At 42.6% G+C, this 20,298-nt stretch overlaps 1 protein-coding gene across 1 annotated transcript in view; it reads right to left on the minus strand.

Annotated features, from left to right (window-relative positions):
* Positions 1 to 9,312: 9,312 nt before the first annotated feature.
* ABCD2 (ATP binding cassette subfamily D member 2) overlaps positions 9,313 to 20,298 on the minus strand; it is a 101,171-nt gene continuing 90,185 nt past the window's right edge. Inside the window, exon 10 of the mRNA XM_083182940.1 lies at positions 9,313 to 12,713. Within this exon, the coding sequence (XP_083039066.1) occupies positions 12,503 to 12,713 (211 nt within the window). The 3' untranslated portion in view covers positions 9,313 to 12,502. The remainder of the gene's footprint in view (positions 12,714 to 20,298) is intronic.

Genomic DNA, 20,298 nt, shown 5'->3' on the forward strand with positions numbered 1-20,298 from the left:
TGGACCTCATTCTTCAACCTTACATCAAGAAACAATCCACATTTATCCAAGACACAACGGCCTTTCTTACCCGATTACAAAATCTACCTATTATTCCTGACTCCACGGTCCTGGTGACCCTCGACGTGAGCAGTCTTTATACCTCCATACCCCAGCAAGCAGGAGTGGAGGCAGTTGCCGATTTCATCCGCTTAAACCAAGTCTCTGAAATGGACCATTCATTATTCCTACGCCTCCTGACACTAACTCTAAGTCGCAATTACTTTCTCTACAACGGGAAATACTTCTTGCAGACCAGTGGGTGCGCAATGGGGAGTCCGGTGGCGCCAAGCTTCGCAAACATTTTTATGTTTGCGGAGGAAAAAAACAGTTTCCTTGATCACCCAGACCTGAAGGAACATATTTTGCTATATGTGAGGTTTATAGATGACCTGTTTTGTTTGTGGACTGGCCCCATCCCACTCCTGGAACAACATGTTGCAACCATTAATCTGGGTGAATCCCCAATCAAATACACCATGTCCATCCAGAAGGACAGTATTCACTATTTGGATGTTCAGGTCTCCATCCAGGATAACACAATATCTACATCTGTGTTTTCAAAACCAACGAATCGCAACACTCTGCTTCTGTCATCAAGTCACCATCCAAAACCCCTCAAAAGAGGACTTCCTAAATCCCAACTACTTCGGGTTGCCCGGATATCAAGTACTAGGACAGCTGCTGTAAACAGCACGAACCAGATTGTTGCCCGATTTGCAGCCAGGGGTTATGATTTGAACGAATTAAAACATCTTCAAGCAGAGGTGTTGGCCACCCCCAGAGAAACATTGCTTATCCCCAAGCAAAAAATTAAAAGCGATGTCATCCCTTGGAAACAAGAATATTCAACATCTAGCTCAGTGGTACAGAGAGCCACACAGGCCCTGTGGCCGATTGTAAAAACTGATAAAACGTTGCCTTGTTTCAAGAATATAAGACCCATGCCCTGCTACACGCGAGGAAGGAACATCAAGGATCAGATCGTTCACACAGACATTACCGGCTTTGATACCCCACAAGTATCTGCCTCTTCAACCTTCCTACAAAGACCCCCAGGCTGCTATCGGTGCCTGAATTGCACCACCTGCAGAAACTTAGTGGTATGCCGTAATTTTAGACATCCTATGGACGCGTCAGTCATCAACATTAAACATGTCATCACTTGTCTAACGACACATGTTATTTACCTTCTATTTTGCCCGTGCAAGATGCATTATGTCGGGAAAACTGTCCGCACCATCCGCGAGCGAATGGCTCTGCATCGCTCAGCTATTAACAATGCCCTACGCTCCAAATCTGCAGATCAACCAATTGCCAGACATTGGCTTGAAACGGGCCACTCCATCAACGATATGAGGTTCATTCTAATTGACCATGTTCCCCCTCTTAAACGTGGGGGTGATCGGGACGGTATCCTACTCAAATTAGAATCTAAATGGATCTACAGATTGAACACTACCAGACCTCATGGTCTTAATGAACGGTTAAATTGGAACGTTTTCATGTAATTGATCACATCATCACACACCCATTCCGGTCGTTGGGCTAATTGGCGTCCTGCGTGATCTGTATATTTCATTCATGCATTCCATATGTGACGTGCCTTTGCAGTTTTTAAAGTACTTATCACTTATATGTGCTGTGTTTTGGTTACAAGTTTAATATTGCATTTCATTGTAGCGTTTGGTCCGGCGGCCGGGGACGGCATCTAGCGTCCCGAGCGTTTCCTAGCAACGGGCGCGGCTATGATGACGTCAGTATCAGGGCGACCGCCCACTACGTGGGGGGAGTCTGAATACACCCGGCTGCCGGGCGGACGCATATGTGGAGCTGTGAGTATATGTACCCCTCATTTCTCCCTATTACTTGTTAATGTACCTGGTTACACGTTGTCTTGAGAAAAATGCTATTGCATTGAAACGTCGACCTGGACGTGTCGACCATATGACAAAATAAATTCTGTTTGATTTAAGCCCTTTGGAGTGACGCTGCTTCTTCGCCTACCTACCTCAATTATTGCGGAAGGCACCCAAAGGCAAATTGCATCCCAGATTGGTTGAGTGCCGGCTCTTAGCCACATATATATATATATATATATATATACTTGTAAAATGAAGCGGCACTCCAAACGATGTAGCAGTAAAAAGAAAAAGCTCTTTATCTTTTTCTTTTTACTGCTACATCGGTTGGAGTGCCGCTTCATTTTACAAGTCTATATTCTACCTGTTGAAGGCACACAACGCAGCAACTGATCTATAGGAGGAGTGCCCAGCCCCGCAGAAAGTCTATATATATATATATATATATATATATATATATATATTAAAAAATTTAGATCATACTGCACCATGGGGGTTATTCTGATTCACTCGGAAAGGCACAATCACTGTCTAATGGACAAAACCATATGCACTGCAGGTGGGGCTGATGTAACATCTGCAGAGAGAGTTAGATTTGGGTGGGGGTGTACTTCAAACTGATATCTATATTGCAGTGTAAAAATAAAGCAGCCAGTATTTTCCCTGCGCAGTAACAATATAACACCCAAATCTAACTCTCTTTGCACATGTTACATCAGTCCCACCTGCAATGCACATGGTTTTGTCCATTAGAGAGTGATTGTGCCTTTCCGAGTGAATCAGAATAACGACCCATGGGAAGTTCTTTTTCATTCATTCCCATATACATTTGTGTCATGAGGACGCAAAGAAACCAGATGCGTTTGACCTCTACTGTTTACGAGTAAGCCATAGTGTGAGCATCACTACAATGTATGCAATTTTGTGCATGTGGTGATGGGAATCCATAGCAATAGTGTTAAAAATACCTTTGTGTGTCTCATCGTCAACTATTTTGTGCCACATATAGAGGCATTGGAAAACTGGTTACACATGCCCAGACTGTTTTAATCTCTAATAGCTTTGATTGCTTGGTTCTGATTCATTGTTTTTATTATTTATGTCATTTGGTTATCATGATTGGTGAGAATAATTGAGGAACTGAAAAATCTGAGTGTCTACAGGAAAATCTCTACTGTACACTACAAATATCAGTGAGCGCAAAACACCTATGGCTATACATCTGTTTTATTGTTTATACAATGGTAGAGTGTTGAAGAGTTCTTTAAGTTAAAAGATGTCCTGGATAAGTGTCAGCCATGCAAAAGAGCTTAAAGGTCATTGCCCCCAAGTTGAAGAATGAAGCTGAAGCAATGAAAGTCCTGAATAGGTGGCAGTCATACAAAAGCGTTTAAAGGACAAATCCCCAGGCAAAGAAGAAAGAAAAAATCCATGGAAGTCCTGGGAGAGCCAGCGGTCACCAAATGAGCTTATTCAGTATGCTGCTGCCCCCAAGAGAGGCCAACAGTCAGCCTGTCACATCTGAAGGTTGAACTTGGCTAGTTGGAGGTTAAACCTCTGGAGCTGGGTTATAGAGGAAGTTGGTATTCCTTATCAGCTTTGCCCACATCAATGGGCAGGCCCCTCAGTCTGAGTTGGAGTCCCGGGCCCGAAGGCATGGCTATGGAAACTGGAGATCTGAAAAGGTAAGTATGTGCCTGGGTGTACACTAAGTCTATGGTGACATATGATAGAGAACTAGAACTGGACTGGAACCAGATGGGAATTGGAGTTGTTTTGAACCAATAGAGGACTGGAATCGGCTGGAACTGAAGGATTGCAGATGACTACAATACGGTAATAGGGTTCCCGGATGTTGGACATCAATGGAATATCAGAAGGGGAGAAGAACACTTCATGTGAGCTTGGGTCACTGGAGGTACCACTAACACAGTCCAAACACAAAAGATGTGCATCACAAATGCGCTGCTAACACGAACACAGGCTCAGAATTCAATGATGATGATAGTGTATGCATATTTGGAGCACCGATTGTGGCTAAAATCGATGATACTTTCTGACTGTAGACGTAAAAGTGAATGATACTTGGTTGATGAGCGGTAGCAGATGAGTAAGCAGTGCAGGTAAAAGCATATGAGGATCCAATTATGAATCTATGGTTAGTTGATTGTGAATAGAAGATTTGGAGATGACCACTGAGAAGCTACAAAGCTTGGAGAGTCACTGTAGATCATCTGGAACCGAAGGTGCATCGCTAGTGAATCAATTGTGCGATGATGGTCTTGGAAACCCACAGGGAATAGCTAGGAAGCTATGATGAGACAGCATGCTGTGTGAATACAGCACAGGGGTCAATTGGAAACAGTCTGCAAATCAAGCCTGGAGGAGCACTTAAAAGGTAGTAAGTGCTTCTAAATGGTAAGTGCTTCTAAATGGTCTGGATCATGACACAGCCAAGAGTAAACATAGGGTGGGCTGACCAGCACCCACAATGGAGACTCTGCTGCCCAGGGGACCAGCAACACTGGATCGGGTATGTTTACATCGGGTATGTAAAGCTAGGCTCTGGTCAACTGTGGAGGCACAAATTGATGGGAGGAGTCTGAAGTAACAGACAATTCAACTGAATTGTCAAACTTCTTGGGTCACTGACTGAGAGATTAGAGAAGTCAGCAATCTGGCAGTCAGCAACCTGGAGTCATAACCCCATGCAGAGTAGGTAGTAACCCACTTTGGGGTCAGGACCCACAGTTTGTGAAAAGTGTTCTCAGTGACAGACACAGGATTTTTAGAGGGGGGGTTCCCAAATGTAATACAAAATCTCCCACTCTGCAGCACATTGGAGTAAGTATGGGACTTCGGGGGAGTGGTAACAGCCCTGAAAATTGGTTTATACACAGGATACTGTATGATACCAAATAGAACCAGTGCTGCTTTTCTAAGCGTACAATCTCCCACTTCATGGTACTCTCTGGTCCTTTGCGACGTTTGAGAACTCAGAGCCATACATACCAGTAAATATGGTATAAGAAGGGCAGTAGAAAGCCTGACCTGGCCCCAGTACTCAGGGGGCATGACCTAATCATGGGAGGTGTGGCCATGTACCCTTAGAATAAAATAAAGAGAAAATATAAACTAAGCACGTCCCTGGCCACACTACAGTCAAGACATAGCAGCATGTGCTGGGTTGCTAAGAGCTGCTGCCAAGAAACAAGCCCCTCCATCAGATCTGGACCGGGGTAATTAGTACCCCCTCTCTGCGCCACTGGGTATAAGAAGCTAATGCACTATGCATGTGCAGCAGGTCTGGTCTGTCCCTTACACTACATGATGTGGTGGCAGCTCAATTGATTATATTATATTATATACCAGTGCTATTGATGTCATAATCTAAGGCACTTGCCAAGAGGAGAGGGGTTTCCAGGCAACCAGAAACCCCCCTGCGTTTGCCTATGGTTCTGGTGAAAAACATTTTTGATGTTGGTATGTGATGAACACAACCAGGATAATCAGGACACAGGAGGGAAACCCCTCAATAGTGAAGGAGTTCATTTGAACTCAAGTTCAGAAATCAGGAAATGTTCTATTTAGTTATTTTGAATGATCAATTTTCTTTAGCATTGAACTTGTCATTCTGGGTAAGGTGTAGTTTTATGGGGGAGCAATATACTGTTAATGTGTATCATCTGAAATCTGCATGCGTTACAAATTTAAATTTGTGGTATTCCAAATGTAACAATATTTGTGTTAAGATGTTGCCATTGTATAAACTATATAATGTGTGAGTGCCATCTAGTGTAAAGCCCCAAACACACTATATGACTTTTTATAAAATATTGATCAGAAGGGTGTTATCTTTTTTTTCATTTATTTTTTAAAGTGTAGTGTGTACACTCAATATATCTCTAATGATGTGCGATCTAGCACATTATGAACAAACCGCGCCCCCCCCCCCCCCCCCATCCCTCATCAGCTGAACATGCAGGTAACTTTTGGCTATATAGCCAAGGACCTGCATGTTCAGCCGGTCCCGATGTTGTCACTGAACCATGGGCCTGTTTCTAATTCAAAAGCAAATTCTCTCTCTCTAATGGACAAAACCATGTGCACTCCAGGGGGGCAGAAGTAACATGTGCAGAGAGAGTTAGATTTGGGTGGGGCTTGTACTTTAAACTGAGATCTATATTGCAGTGTAAAAATAAAGCAGCCAATAGTGACCCAGCACAGAAACATAACACGCAAATCTTACCCTCTCTGCACATGTTACATTGCCACCCACCCTCCCCCTGCAGTGCACATAGGTTTGTCCATTAGAGAGAAAATTTGCAGTGAACCAGAATCAGGCCCCATACCGTTTCATTTACTATATCACCCATGTTGGGGGCCATCTGGTGTGTAAAGGGCTAAAGTCAGTTGTGTTATACTAATATTTCTCACTGTAATTTATTTGCTATAAATTGAGCAAGCTATTTTTGAATGTAGCAATATGCATTATGCATTATCAAATGGTAAAAGAATCATTAAACAGATTTCTTCTTTTGCATTTAAGACACTTGATGCACAAGTTAAAGGGCCTGATTCCCTGAATTGACTTAGATTGTACAGGTTATGTTAGTCATGTTGAGAAAAGTATTATTGCATTATGTGGGCGTGACCTTGGGCTCTAGACGACCCTAAGCTTGCCGTGTGTTCAGTTGGTGGACTCTAACCAGCGGGCCTGCTGGGGAGTGCGCCTCCATGACTACATGGTTGTTTTTGAATGTGTGATATATGTTGTCTTTTCTTTTTGTATATATAGTGTTTATGATTGTGTATCTACTGGCCCTGAGTATCCTGGAGTAACCATAGTAACCCACGTAGGACGGGGTTAATCTACCTCCATCAGTAACGAGTGATTTTGTAAATAAGTCCAGCTCAGTGTGATACCAACATCTAGAATTTATCTTACTGTGTCCTGTGGACTGGCTGTAATATACTCTAGTGACAGGTTATGCCTTTGCATGTTTTATTTGAGCCAATTTAAGTATGATGTGTTAACATCAGTGTTCATCGTGTAGCGCTGACATCTGTTGCTGACAGTGATACAGGATGTGTTATGCGTTCCAGCTGTATGGAACGCATAACACATCCTGTATCACTTCCTTGTTGTTTTTGCGCGCCAAACGGCGCTTACTTCCGGTATGGTGTGCGTTCCACAGTGCTGGAACGCATGCTACTTCCGGTTTAACGGAGTTTAGTGTTTTGATGCAAATTTGGACTTTCTATATATTTTTTTGATATGCCTATTTTTCTATGACTATAACGCTATGGGCACAACACATTTAGTTGGTCAGTGATCCTCTGAATTAGGTCTATATACCACTTAGGGCACACTTCCGTTTTTTTGTGGAACAGGAAGTGGGTGTCGCTATCCATTACATCTGTGATGCCATAAATAGTTGTCTCAGACGCTGCATTAGTACACTGCCTGGTGTTCCTGGTCCTTTGATGTGACAGATTTGTGTCTTGACAAAGGTCCCTGTGAGGACCGAAACGTCGACCAATACAATGCAATAAATCCTTGCTTCAACTACGTTTGGTGTCTATGGTGAGTGCCTGCTTCCACAAAATTGCTATATTTGGGATATTCTCCTCTAGAGCGGAGCACCACAAAGTTGTCCATAGAAAATGGATGGAGTGCGGTTCCTCAAATCTACTATATATATATATATATATATACACACGCTGGGGACTGGCGCAGCTGCTGAAGATAATTGGCTGCCGGGGTGCCTTCACATAGAAGGTATGTCACACCTCCGGAACGCGGCGACTGTGCAGCGAATCCTAAACAGGGTTTTCAATAAAAAAAATATTGATGTAAAAAAAAAAAAAAAAACGCAGACGCATTCTGACCATTTTGGGCCTTGTCAACCTGTGAAGCCATACACAGAAAATATGGTGTTAGCACCACAATTCCCACTGCTATGCTGTGTGACCATTGGGTTACGCTGGACTGCGATAATCGAACAATCTGTAACTTATGATGCATTTATGTACCCAGATGCTTGGATCTGCCAAGCCATCTGTGGGCATCTCCATGCAAATCCTGGTGGCTAAGAAATCTACATATTTTCACAGAGTCTCTGCATATGATCACAGCTGTGAATGCATTAGTGATGTATATCTCTGAATTGGGTACATATTCAGGTTTCAATAGCATTATTGTGCATGAAATGAAGGTAGACAAAATAGTGTGCTTTAATGTATTTTATTAAAATATTTATTTTACATATTTAGCATTTGTTTCTGATATGTTTGAAATTCAGTTTCAGTGACACCATAGGAAGGGATGCGGTCATTTGGTCTACTGCATTATGGTAGAAAGTCATTAGGTCGAATCCATTAGGTCGACATGCTAAAAGGTCGACATGACTCTAGGTCGACATGGGAAAAGGTCGACATGATTCTAGTTCGAAAGGTCATTAGTTCGACAGGTCATTAGTTCGACAAGGTCATTAGTTCGACATTGTCTATGTCGACATTCACAAGGTCGACATGGAGTTTTTCACTGTTTTTTGAGCCAACATGTGCCGACAGGCGGTATTTCATGCCCTACCATCCACTAGGGCGTGGTGGGAGAATAAAATAGTGTGCCGAGCGTAGCGAGGCACCGTGCACGACGCATTGCGAGCGCAGCGAGCGATGCGAGGGGATGCAGTGCACTTTAAACTGTGTCCATGTCGACTGTGTTGACATTCAGGTAAAAAAACAGTGAAAAACCCCATGTCGACCTTGTGAATGTCGACATAGACAATGTCGAACTAATGACCTTGTCGAACTAATGACCTGTCGAACTAATGACCTTTCGAACTAGAATCATGTCGACCTTTTCCCATGTCGACCTAGAGTCATGTCGACCTTTTAGCATGTCGACCTAATGGATTCGACCTAATGACTTTCTACCATAATGCAGTAGACCAAATGATCCCAACCCCATAGGAAACTGATGTAACTTGTTTGCCATTTCTTATTCTTTGATCATGCCATTATTGCCATCACAATTGCAAATCATGATGAATTATATATTGTGCATCTACAGTGCATAAAGTAATTGACTGCCAACTTGCTACTGCAAGTCTACAGGTTCTGCTGTTCAATAGGCTTAGAATAAAATGTTCTGCATTATCCACTGTTACATTCTAGGTGGTTCTAAACTGAGAAAACCAAACAGGCCTTTGGCGAGCATTGCCCAAAGTTATTTCCTTCCTCAATAAGTTTACAAATGATTGTAATGTATAGCATAATAGGTAGATTATGGTAACATTCAATTCTTATGCCCACTGAACACGCCTATCAACCATGTTCAAAAACAGAAAGTTTGTTTATGAGGTATTATAGATTTCACCTTATATAAACAAGATCATTGAAATAATTTCTGCTTTACAGTAGTTTATTGGAAAAAAAAATCTCCACTGCATAGTTATACGAATATTAGAAGTGAGTTGAACTAGGCCCGCACAATATATTGCATGAAACATTTAAAGGAACCTTTATATCAGAAAGATATGGGGCCAGATGAGCCAAGCTTCAGAAAATAATAAAATGGAGTGTGACAACAACAGCGCCCATCATTTTACAAACATTGCAGTTTGGAGCTGATTGGCTGCTAGTTTTTTATTGTCCATGTTATCACTTTTTGAAGCTTGGTGCATCTGGCCAATGGTCATTATGTCAAAATTGCTGTATACCAAAAATTATAGTATGGTACTGTGGAACATAAGAGCAGAAAACAATTTTTAGATATTTATTTAGCAGCAAAGCTCATTCAACTACTTATCTGTAGTGCTTCATGTCACACAGATAGGTATAGTATATGCCATGATATAATTGACACAGAGCGCCAAATAGTCATTCTACCACTGACCCAATACCTAAAAGGTAATACACATATTCCATGTTTCAGACGTATTCAGACATAAACTACAATTGACAACTTGCAACATTTTGGGCAGTTATTAGCCAGCGCTAATGCATGGATTTAAATTTTGGTGAAAATGTATACATAAGTAAATATTTCTTACTCAATATATAGTTATATATAAAAGGAAAATAAAGGCATATATTTTTTTTCCATATCTTATTTTAGATAGCAGACCAGACATCAAGACGTGATGTGGTTAAAAATGTTGAGTTCCTTTATTAAACCTCTATTCAAGGAAACAAAATAACAATAGTCATCTTCATTGATAGCTGTTGTACCTTTTACACTTTGCCTTTACAAAATAATTTGATACTAAAAGTGTATAATTTCTGAAGATGATTTCATCTTACAGTACTTTAAACTCTTACTTAAATTGACTTAAAATAGAGGTCTGCATTCACATATTTTGACTAGATTACCCTCAGACCAGAAGATAATACATTAAGGAAGAAGAGAGAGAGAGAGGGATAGAGAGAGAGAGAGGGATAGAGATATTGCTATAGTAACCAAACAGCTTTTAGCTGTCATCTCTCTAGCACAATCTACAAAACTTCTATACATTATCTCCCTAGAAAATTTGATACATCTCTCAGACTGTGTGATAACATCATCTGCTACTAGTGCTACTAGTGATACATCTATCTGCATACTTGGAGGCAGTTCTCCCAATCTCCCAAGTGTTGTTCTGTTCTTCCAGTTGTACAAAAGGCAGAGTGAGACCGCATCTTACAGCACCTTCACCTATTGCTACAGTTATGTCAGTTATGACATCATCTTAAAACATACTAATGGAATGATACCACATAATACCATATTACATGACTTACAACTTTTTCGATTTGTATAAGATCAATTGTATTACTGGCCATTAATTTAAGAACTGACACTATCATTAACACACTCATGGAACAATTTTAGCAATGTAGCAGATTTTTCATGTACAGTTTTTTTGTAAATAGAGCATGTGGTGGAAGATTATCCTAAAACACGGGACTATGAATTAAGCCTTTGGAGAGAGATAAAGTGGTAAGGGATAAAATACCACGTACCCAGCTTCTGTCATTTTCCAAATACAATACATTTTGAGACGAGGATGGATTGGCACTGGTTATAAGGTGATTAAATCAAATATCTGGTAGGACCAACATGAGAACTGTCAATCATATATAACTTTTAGACACTGTATGGTTGGCAGTGCTCCCAAGAAAAAGTTCAGTAACGTAACTGAAAATAGGTAGTCAAAAGAGTGGCTGAAGGGAACTAACAGGGTTTTGGGGCACACTTTTAATTGACAATAGTGAAAGAAATGATGAGGAAATTAAAAAATGAACTTTTAATGGTAACCCTGTTAGTTTCCTTCAGTCACTCTTTTGACTACCTATTTTCATTTTCCAAATACAGCCTGAAATATGGCAGTTAGGAGTTGATTGACTGGTACTTTACCTCTGTCCACTTTATTACTCTCCAAGGCTTAGTACATTACATGAGTCCTAGTTGCAGATCTCTAAAAATTACTATTCAGCAATGATTACAGATCTGCGCATGCATGCATATGCCAGTGTGCCTGTGCAAACACTTAAACTTCAATCGCTTTTCAACCTTAAACATGGCCGGCCTGCGTCTGGCCTTGAAGCTAGGCTGTGCAGCCAGAGGGCTTCTAGTCATGTGTTTGCACTTCGCTGTGGAGCGCTTGCGCATTTGCAACATCATGGGGAGGACACCCCTCCCCAGCATGTTCCAGGTGCCCTAGGCTAATACATGTGGTTCCCCTTGTCATGTTTTTAATAACACGTGTTTGAGCTCTTAGGGGCTTGCCATTTATACTGCGCATGTGCATGTAATGGAGGTTATACAATACAATGGAGGTTATATATGCCATGTATGATCTAATTCTTGTGGAGTGTGAAGGAGGCTTTGGCATTAGACTGCCCAGCTGGCGCTTTAGCACAATGTATATAAAGTAATGGTTCCATCAGTAAGTTACATTGGCACAGCCATCTGGCAGTCACTTTAGGAACTTTACCCCATAGTACACCAGGACGGGTGGTAGCTCAAAAAGCAGGAATAAATTAGGCCGTAAATTGTTTCCTTGCTGTCACCTGCCAGATGCCCCCACCCCAGTTTTAGCGCCATAGGCTTCAGCCTAATCATCTTATTGGACAATCACGCACTGGCCGCCAGTTGTACTTTCACAAAATTTAGCAAAAATACAACTTGGCCAGAATCAGGCCCATAGACCCTACAGTATTTAAACTGATTATGTTCAAAAAAAATTGCTACCAGAACAATCAGAATGTTACATTTTCTTACATTGTATGAATTGTCATCCACTCAGATGATTATTTAAAAAAAGATAAATAAATAATAAAAGTATTTTCTACAACCAATAGTTGTCAGCTTTATACATTGTAGGAGTTCACCAAAAAAAATTGTATCCCTTGCAAGCACAAATTCTGCAGATCTAATTCATCAAATGATATTTATCGGTACAGTCATTTATTTTACAATTTTTTTCAACCCAGATCCATATACAGGAATCCATGCATAGAGTACATTCATTATGTTATACATCATAACCTTTAGTCTGGGTAAAATGCTGAAAGAAGGTAGAGATTGGACAGCACATAGTCAAATGAAACATTTATTTCTCTTCAGAGATAGTTTTAAGTACAGAATCTTCTCCGAGGATTTTACACAATTCATTCAACCTCTGCTGCATCTTGGGTATTCCAGCAAGCTGAGATTCCAGTCTTTGCTTTTCTTCACTTAATGACATCCGTGTAGCAGTGTCCAGTTGTTCAAAGCGCCAACCTCCTTCCCCATCAAATTGCAACAAATGTGTGTGATATTTCCTGTGCAGATAGAAACAGGACAATGATCCGAGAGAAACTACAGACATTACATAACTTGTTTACTATGAATAATTAATGAAGATTCCATTATGAAAGAGTTGTGCTTTTTTTCACCTTTTGAAAAAGCTGCTGTTAAGCAGTGAAATGCGTCAGTATATCACCCATTTGGACCCATTTGTACAACCCCATGCTATCATTGTGCCAACATTGAACCTATTGTAACCGGACCAACCCTACATCCTGCCAGCACGAGGGACAGTAGTAGTAGTACGTTTATTTATAAGGCGCCGCAAAGTGTCCGCAGCGCCGTACATAGCAAACAAAAAAACAAACTACAAGGTAACGTACAGGGTGTGTTGAAAAATACAGTATAAATAGGGGTATAGCTGGTAGAAATAAAATCAGCATCAGTTCAGAAGTAGGTGTCAAAATTGTCGAGGAGACTGAAGATGAAGTAGAGGAAGGGTAGAACAGGACAGGAGGACAGGTGAGGTAAAGAGGTAGGGTGAGTACGTGAGGAAGGAGGACCCTACTCATAAGAGTTAACATACTAAAAATAGGTGGGTGGACGAACGAAATACAATAGGATAAGTAGGAACGGAGGAAGGATAGGAGGATAAAAAGAGGTTAGGAGGAGGGATAGGCTAGTCGAAAAAAGTGGGTTTTGAGGGAGCGCTTGAAGGAGGTAAGGGAATCAGATAGCCTGATGGGTGGCGGGAGGTTGTTCCAGTGCCGGGGGGCAGCGCGAGAGAAGTCTTGGACACGGGAGTGGGAGGAGGTGATTAGGTGAGAGGTCAGTCGGCGGTCAGCGATGGAGCGAAGAGGACGGGAGGGAGTGTGGATAGAGATCAGTGAAGAGAGGTAGGGAGCTGTGGATGAGAGAGCCTTGTAGGTGGTGGTGAGGAGTTTAAAGAGAACTCGGAAAGGAATGGGGAGCCAGTGAAGAGATAGACAGAGGGGGGAGGCGGAGGTAGAGCGGCGGGAGAGGAAGATGAGCCTAGCAGCAGCATTAAGAATGGATTGGAGAGGTGCGAGGCGGGTGAGAGGTAGCCCAGAGAGAAGGATGTTGCAGTAGTCAAGGCGGGAGATGACAAGAGAGTGAATGAGAATTTTGGTCGCGTCAGTGGAGAGGAATGGTCTGATGCGTGAGATGTTGCGTAGGTGAAAGCGGCAAGACTGTGAGAGAGCACGAATGTGGGGGGTGAAAGAGAGGGAGGAGTCAATGATGACACCGGGGCAGCGCGTTTGGTTGGTGGACGTGATCTCGGTTTCACCAATGCTGATGGAGATAGTGGGAGAAGAGGGGATGTTCGGGGGATGGAAGATTAGAAGTTCAGTTTTAGCCATGTTTAGTTTCAGGAAGCGTTGAGTCATCCAGGCTGAGATGGCCGTGAGGCATTCGGAGACCTTGGACAGGAGTGATGGGGATAAGTCGGGAGAGGAGAGATAGATTAGGGTATCATCAGCATAAAGGTGGTAATGAAAACCATAGGAGCTGATGAGGGTGCCCAGAGAGGTGGTGTAGAGGGAGAAGAGGAGAGGGCCAAGGACTGACCCTTGGGGAACACCGACTGGCTGCGGGGTAGTAGGAGAGGAGGAGCTCGGAGTGGAGACGGAGAAGGAGCGATCGGAGAGGTATGAGGTGAACCAGGAGAAGACCGTGCCAGTGATGCCAAAAGAGCGGAGGGTGTTGAGCAGGAGAGGGTGGTCAACAGTGTCAAAGGCAGCCGACAGATCAAGCTGGATGAGGATAGAGAAGAGGCCTTTGGATTTAGCCGATAGTAGATCGTTAGTGACTTTGGTCAGGGTAGTTTCAGTGGAATGTAAAGGGCGGAACCCGGATTGAAGGGGGTCTAGAATGGAGTTAGCAGTAAGGTGGCTTAGGAGACGATTATAGGTCAGACGTTCTAGGAGCTTGGAGGCAAAAGGGAGGAGGGAGGAGGGAGATGGGCCTGTAGTTGGATGGAGAGTTGGGGTCCAGATTTGTTTTTTTGAGAATTGGGGAGACAAGAGCGTGTTTGAAGGAGGAAGGGAAGATCCCAGAGGATAGGGAAAGATTAAAGAGGTGAGCCAGGTGAGAGCAGACTGACGGACTGAGACGACGGATAATATTGGAGGGGATAGGATCGAGCGGGCAGGTGGAGGGAGAAGCGGATTGAAGGATAGAGCGGACTTCAGCAGCAGTGGTGGGGTAAAATGAGGACAGGGGTTGGAAGGAGGGGAGTGGAGATGTAGGAGGGGAGGAGGGAGAGGGTGAGGTCATGGCAGCAGTGATGGCAGTCCTGAGAGAGGAGATTTTGGTTGAAAAGTAGGTAGCAAAATCAGTGGCTACGATGGAGGACGGAAGAGCTGGAGGAGGGGGGGAGAGCAAGGAGTTGAAGGTGGCGAAGAGCCTGCGGGGATTGGATGATTGGGAAAGGATGAGGGACTTAAAGTAGGATTCCTTGGCCAGAGCAAGGGCAGAGCTGAAGGAGGAAAGAATTAATTTGAAATGGAGATAATCTGCAAGGGAGCGTGATTTCTTCCAGCAGCGCTCAGCAGTGCGAGAGCACTTTTTAAGGAATCGGGTGATAGGCGAGTGCCACGGTTGGGGGTCGGAGCATCGAAGGGGGATAGAGGAGGGAGGGCAGGCAGAGTCCAATGCCGAAGATAGGGTGTCATTATAGAGGGAGGCGGCGAGGTTCGGGCAGGACATGAGGGCGATTGGGGCGAGAAGAGGACACAGCGTGTTTGAGAAGGCAGCAAGATCAAGTGTGTTGACGTTATGCCGTGAGACAATGCGCTTGGGAGGGGGGATGGGAGAGGGGGAAGCAGTGAGGGAGAAGGAGATGAGGTGATGGTCAGAAAGAGGAAAAGCCGAGATAGTGTAGTCAGTAAGGGAACAAGAGCGAGAGAAGACGAGATCGAGGGAGTGTCCTTGGATGTGGGTGGGAGAGGTAGTCCACTGAGATAGGCCAAGAGAGGAGCAGAGAGAGAGAGAGGAGTTTGGAGGTGCCAGGATCAGCGGGGTTATCCAAGGGGATGTTAAAGTCACCAAGAATGACAGATGGCAGGTCAGAGGAGAGGAAGTGTGGAAGCCAGGCGGCGAAGTTGTCAAGAAATTGGGAGATAGGGCCAGGGGGGCGGTAGATTGCAGCGACACGGAGGTGGTAGGGGTAGTACAGACGGATAGAGTGAGACTCAAAGGAGGAGAAAAGAAGAGAGGGTTCAGGTTTAATGACACTGTGGGTGCATGAGGCTGAGAGGAGAAAACCCACACCGCCACCTTGGCGACCGTCAGGCCTGGGAGTGTGAGAGAAAGAGAGGCCACCATGGGAGAGAGCAGCTGGAGAGACAGAATCAGAGGTGGAGAGCCAGGTCTCGGTGATAGCAAGGAGGTGGAATGCTCTAGAGATGAATAGGTCATGGATGGCAGGGAGTTTGTTGCAGATGGATCTGGCGTTCCATAGTGCACAGGAAAGAGGGGGGGTGGGTTGTGTATTTATGTGGATAAGGTTTTTGGGATTGCAGAAATGAGGGGGGGTCGTTGGGAGGGTGGGGGTGCGGGGGCGAGTGGTTAGGATAGGTATGGGATGGGAGGGGGAGGAGCAGTTGGAGAAAGTGAAGTTGAGAGATTAACAGCCATGAGGAACCGAAGGTGAGAGGGTAGGTTAGTGAAAGCAGACAGAGGGATTTGGGAGGACAGACAGCGTCTGTAGTAGATTTGCGAGGATGTGGTAGAAAACAGAGTGAGAGAGAAGGTAACAGGCAAGGAACTACTGTCAGAGAGGAGACAATTGGGTAAAATCAGGTTGACTGAGTAATCCAATTAAGTATGAAACAACAGCAAGTGAGAGGATGAAGGGAACAGAGAAGGTCAGAAGTGAGGCAAATGTGAGCAGGCGTGAAGAGGGAAACAGAGTGCAATAAATGTGTGGCAAAGATAAGAGAAAATAATAGTGAATGAGTAAAATGAAATACAATGTTGGAAAAAAATATAGATAAAATGAATTAAATGTCAAAATTGAGCAACAGGTTACAATAGGATAGAAAGAAGATGAATATATTACAATAAAATAGAATATGAAAATTTAGACTGTGTTCAAACTCACCTTTTCAGTATTCTAACTCACCTGCTTCAGTTTCCAACTCACAAGTCACTTAAGTAATTAAGCTTCACTTTAGTCTGCAAGCTTCCCTCTCAATGAGCAAAATAACAGAATCTATCTCCCCCAGGAATTTTTACTCCTCACTCTTTTCCCATGGACATCTCCTTGATGATTGCAGAATGCCACCCCATTACAGCCCAAAGGGTTTGAGGTACCAGGGATACACTTTGCCTTTTCCATTATATACTAAAGGTACCTATTGGGGACGGACTTCATGTGCATGAACTTACCCTCTGAGCATGTTTATTTGGAACTTTTGGGTGAATACAATATTATGCAAATACATGCTACAGTATGTTTCAATTGATTAGTCCTTTGTGAATTGTACCTTTTTATTTGCATACATTTGTCAAAGAGCGACTAGGAAATACAACACGGCTCCATCTGATTATTATATGCTGTGTGGAGATTATTCCAGTGACCATTGCTGATAGCTTCAATATGGGAAAGGGTAAATTGGGGAAAAGAACCTGTGCACCAGTACCACGTTTTATATTAGATGTATATATGATATATTTATATTTATACATTGCTGATAGAAAAGATACCAACAGTAGTGGAATACACAGTATGTCATTTTAGATATTTCACTCCCTTAAACAATGATCATATAGATTAACAGTGCACCTGGAAAGTGTTCACAGCGCTTCACTTTTTCCACATTTTGTTATGTTACATCCTTTTTCCAAAATGTGCTAAAATAAAGACCATACTTGCCTACCTGACCCTCTCCATGTGGGAGAAAATGCTCTGTTTCTGGACTTCCCTGGTAATGTATGATTGCCATCACCTGTGGGGAGCTAGGTAAAGGTGTTTCACCACAGGTGATGGCAATCATACATTACCAGGGAAGTCCAGGAGCAGAGCATTTTCTCCCGCATGGAGAGGGTCAGGTAGGCAAGTATGATAAAGACAGTTTTAATAAAAAATAAATATAGATAAGTAAGGTAATACATCACACATTTAAAGCATAAAAAGACAGAAAAAAAAAATTCTAACAAAAAAAAAATCACTAATCAGTGTTGGTAGTCAAGTTAGTATGGTAAGTCGAATACATTTTCCTTAATTAACCCCTTCCTGACAGAGCCAGTTTTTGCGTTCCTGACAGAGCCCTTTTTTTCAAATCTGACATGTCTCACTTAAGTGGGGATAACTTTTTTTTGCTTTTACTTATCCCAGTGATTTTGAGATTGTTTTTTCGTGACACATTGTACTTCAAATTAGTGGTAAATTTGGGTCGATACAGTCTGTGTTTTTTTGTGAAAAATACCAAAATGTCGTAAAAAAATGGAAAATTTAGCAATTTGCAAAATGTTAAATTTTCTGCTTGTGAGACAAATAATCATACCACTCAAAATAGTTAATAACTAACATAGACCATATGTCTACTTTATGTTTCCATCATTATTTCAACTTCCTTTTAATTTTTTTGGACACTAGGAGGCTTACAATATGAATAGCAAATTCTCAAATTTTCAAGAAAATTTCAAACACTGATTTTTTTAGGGACCAGTTCAGTTCTGATGTGACTTTGAGGGACTTGTATGTGAGACACCCCCATAAATGATACCATTTCAAAAACTGCACCCCTCACAGTATTCAAAACAGCATTTTGGAAGTTTGTTAACCCTTTAGGTGTTTCACAGGAATTAAAACAAAGTGTAGGTGAAATTTCAAAATTTCATTTTTTTTGCAGATTTGCAATTTTAATACATTTTTCTAAGGAACACAGTACATTTTACTAGAGAAATGTGACTAAAAATTGATTCCCCCAATTCTTTTGTTTTCATAAATATCCTATATGTGGCCCTAGTGTGCACGTTGACCAAACCACAGGCTTCATAATAGAAGGAGCACCTACTTGATTTTGGAGCCTCCTTTTTATGAGATTATTTTTTAGGCACCATGTAGGTTTCTAGGCACCATAAGATGCTAAAAGTTAGGAACCCCCCCACAAGTGACCCCATTTTGCAAACTACACCCCTCAGGGAATTCATCTAGGGGTATAGTGTACATTTCAAACCCCCAGGGGTTTCACCAATTGTGGTACAACTGGGCAGTGAAAATGAAAAATTATTTTTTTTACACAAAAATGCAGTTCTGGCTCCAAATTTGTCATTTTCAGAAGGTATGAAGGAGACAAAGCACCCCAAAATCTGTGCCCCAATTTCTCCCGAGTACGGCAATGCCTCACATGTGACCAAAAAATACCATTTGGGTGCATGGCAGGACTCAGAAGGGAAGGAGTGATTTTTGGATTTTGCAGCTCAGATTCTGGTGGAATTTTGGTGGGTGCTATGTCGCATTAGCAAGACCCCCCAAGCACCAATACAGTGGAACCCCCCCACAAGTGACCCCATTTTGCAAACTACACCCCTCAGGGAATTCATCTAGGGGTATAGTGTACATTTCAAACCCCCAGGGGTTTCACCAATTTTGATACAAGTGGGCAGTGAAAATGAAAAATTACATTTTTTTACACAAAAATGCAGTTCTGGCTCAAAATTTTTCATTTTCAGAAGGTATGAAGGAGAAAAAGCACCCCAAAATCTGTGCCCCAATTTCTCCCGAGTACGGCAATGCCTCACATGTGACCAAAAAATACCAGTTGGGTGCATGGCAGGACTCAGAAGGGAAGGAGTGATTTTTGGATTTTGCAGCACAGATTTTGGTGGAATGAATGGTGGGTGCTATGTTGCACCAATACAGTGGAACCCCCCCACAAGTCACCCCATTTTGCAAAGTACACCCCTCAGGGAATTCATCTAGGGGTATAGTGTACATTTCAAACCCCCAGGGGTTTCACCAATTTTGATACAAGTGGGCAGTGAAAATGAAAAATTACATTTTTTTACACAAAAATGCAGTTCTGGCTCAAAATTTTTCATTTTCAGAAGGTATGAAGGAGAAAAAGCACCCCAAAATATGTGCCCCAATTTCTCCCGAGTACGGCAATGCCTCACATGTGACCAAAAAATACCAGTTGGGTGCATGGCAGGACTCAGAAGGGAAGGAGTGATTTTTGGATTTTGCAGCTCAGATTCTGGTGGAATTTTGGTGGGTGCTATGTCGCATTAGCAAGACCCCCCAAGCACCAATACAGTGGAACCCCCCCACAAGTGACCCCATTTTGCAAACTACACCCCTCAGGGAATTCATCTAGGGGTATAGTGTACATTTCAAACCCCCAGGGGTTTCACCAATTTTGATACAAGTGGGCAGTGAAAATGAAAAATTACATTTTTTACACAAAAATGCAGTTCTGGCTCAAAATTTTTCATTTTCAGAAGGTATGAAGGAGAAAAAGCACCCCAAAATCTGTGCCCCAATTTCTCCCGAGTACGGCAATGCCTCACATGTGACCAAAAAATACCATTTGGGTGCATGGCAGGACTCAGAAGGGAAGGAGTGATTTTTGGATTTTGCAGCTCAGATTC

This window comes from Crinia signifera, chromosome 4, assembly GCF_055691185.1.
Source record: "Crinia signifera chromosome 4, ASM5569118v1, whole genome shotgun sequence".
NCBI classification, from domain to species: Eukaryota; Metazoa; Chordata; class Amphibia; order Anura; family Myobatrachidae; genus Crinia; species Crinia signifera.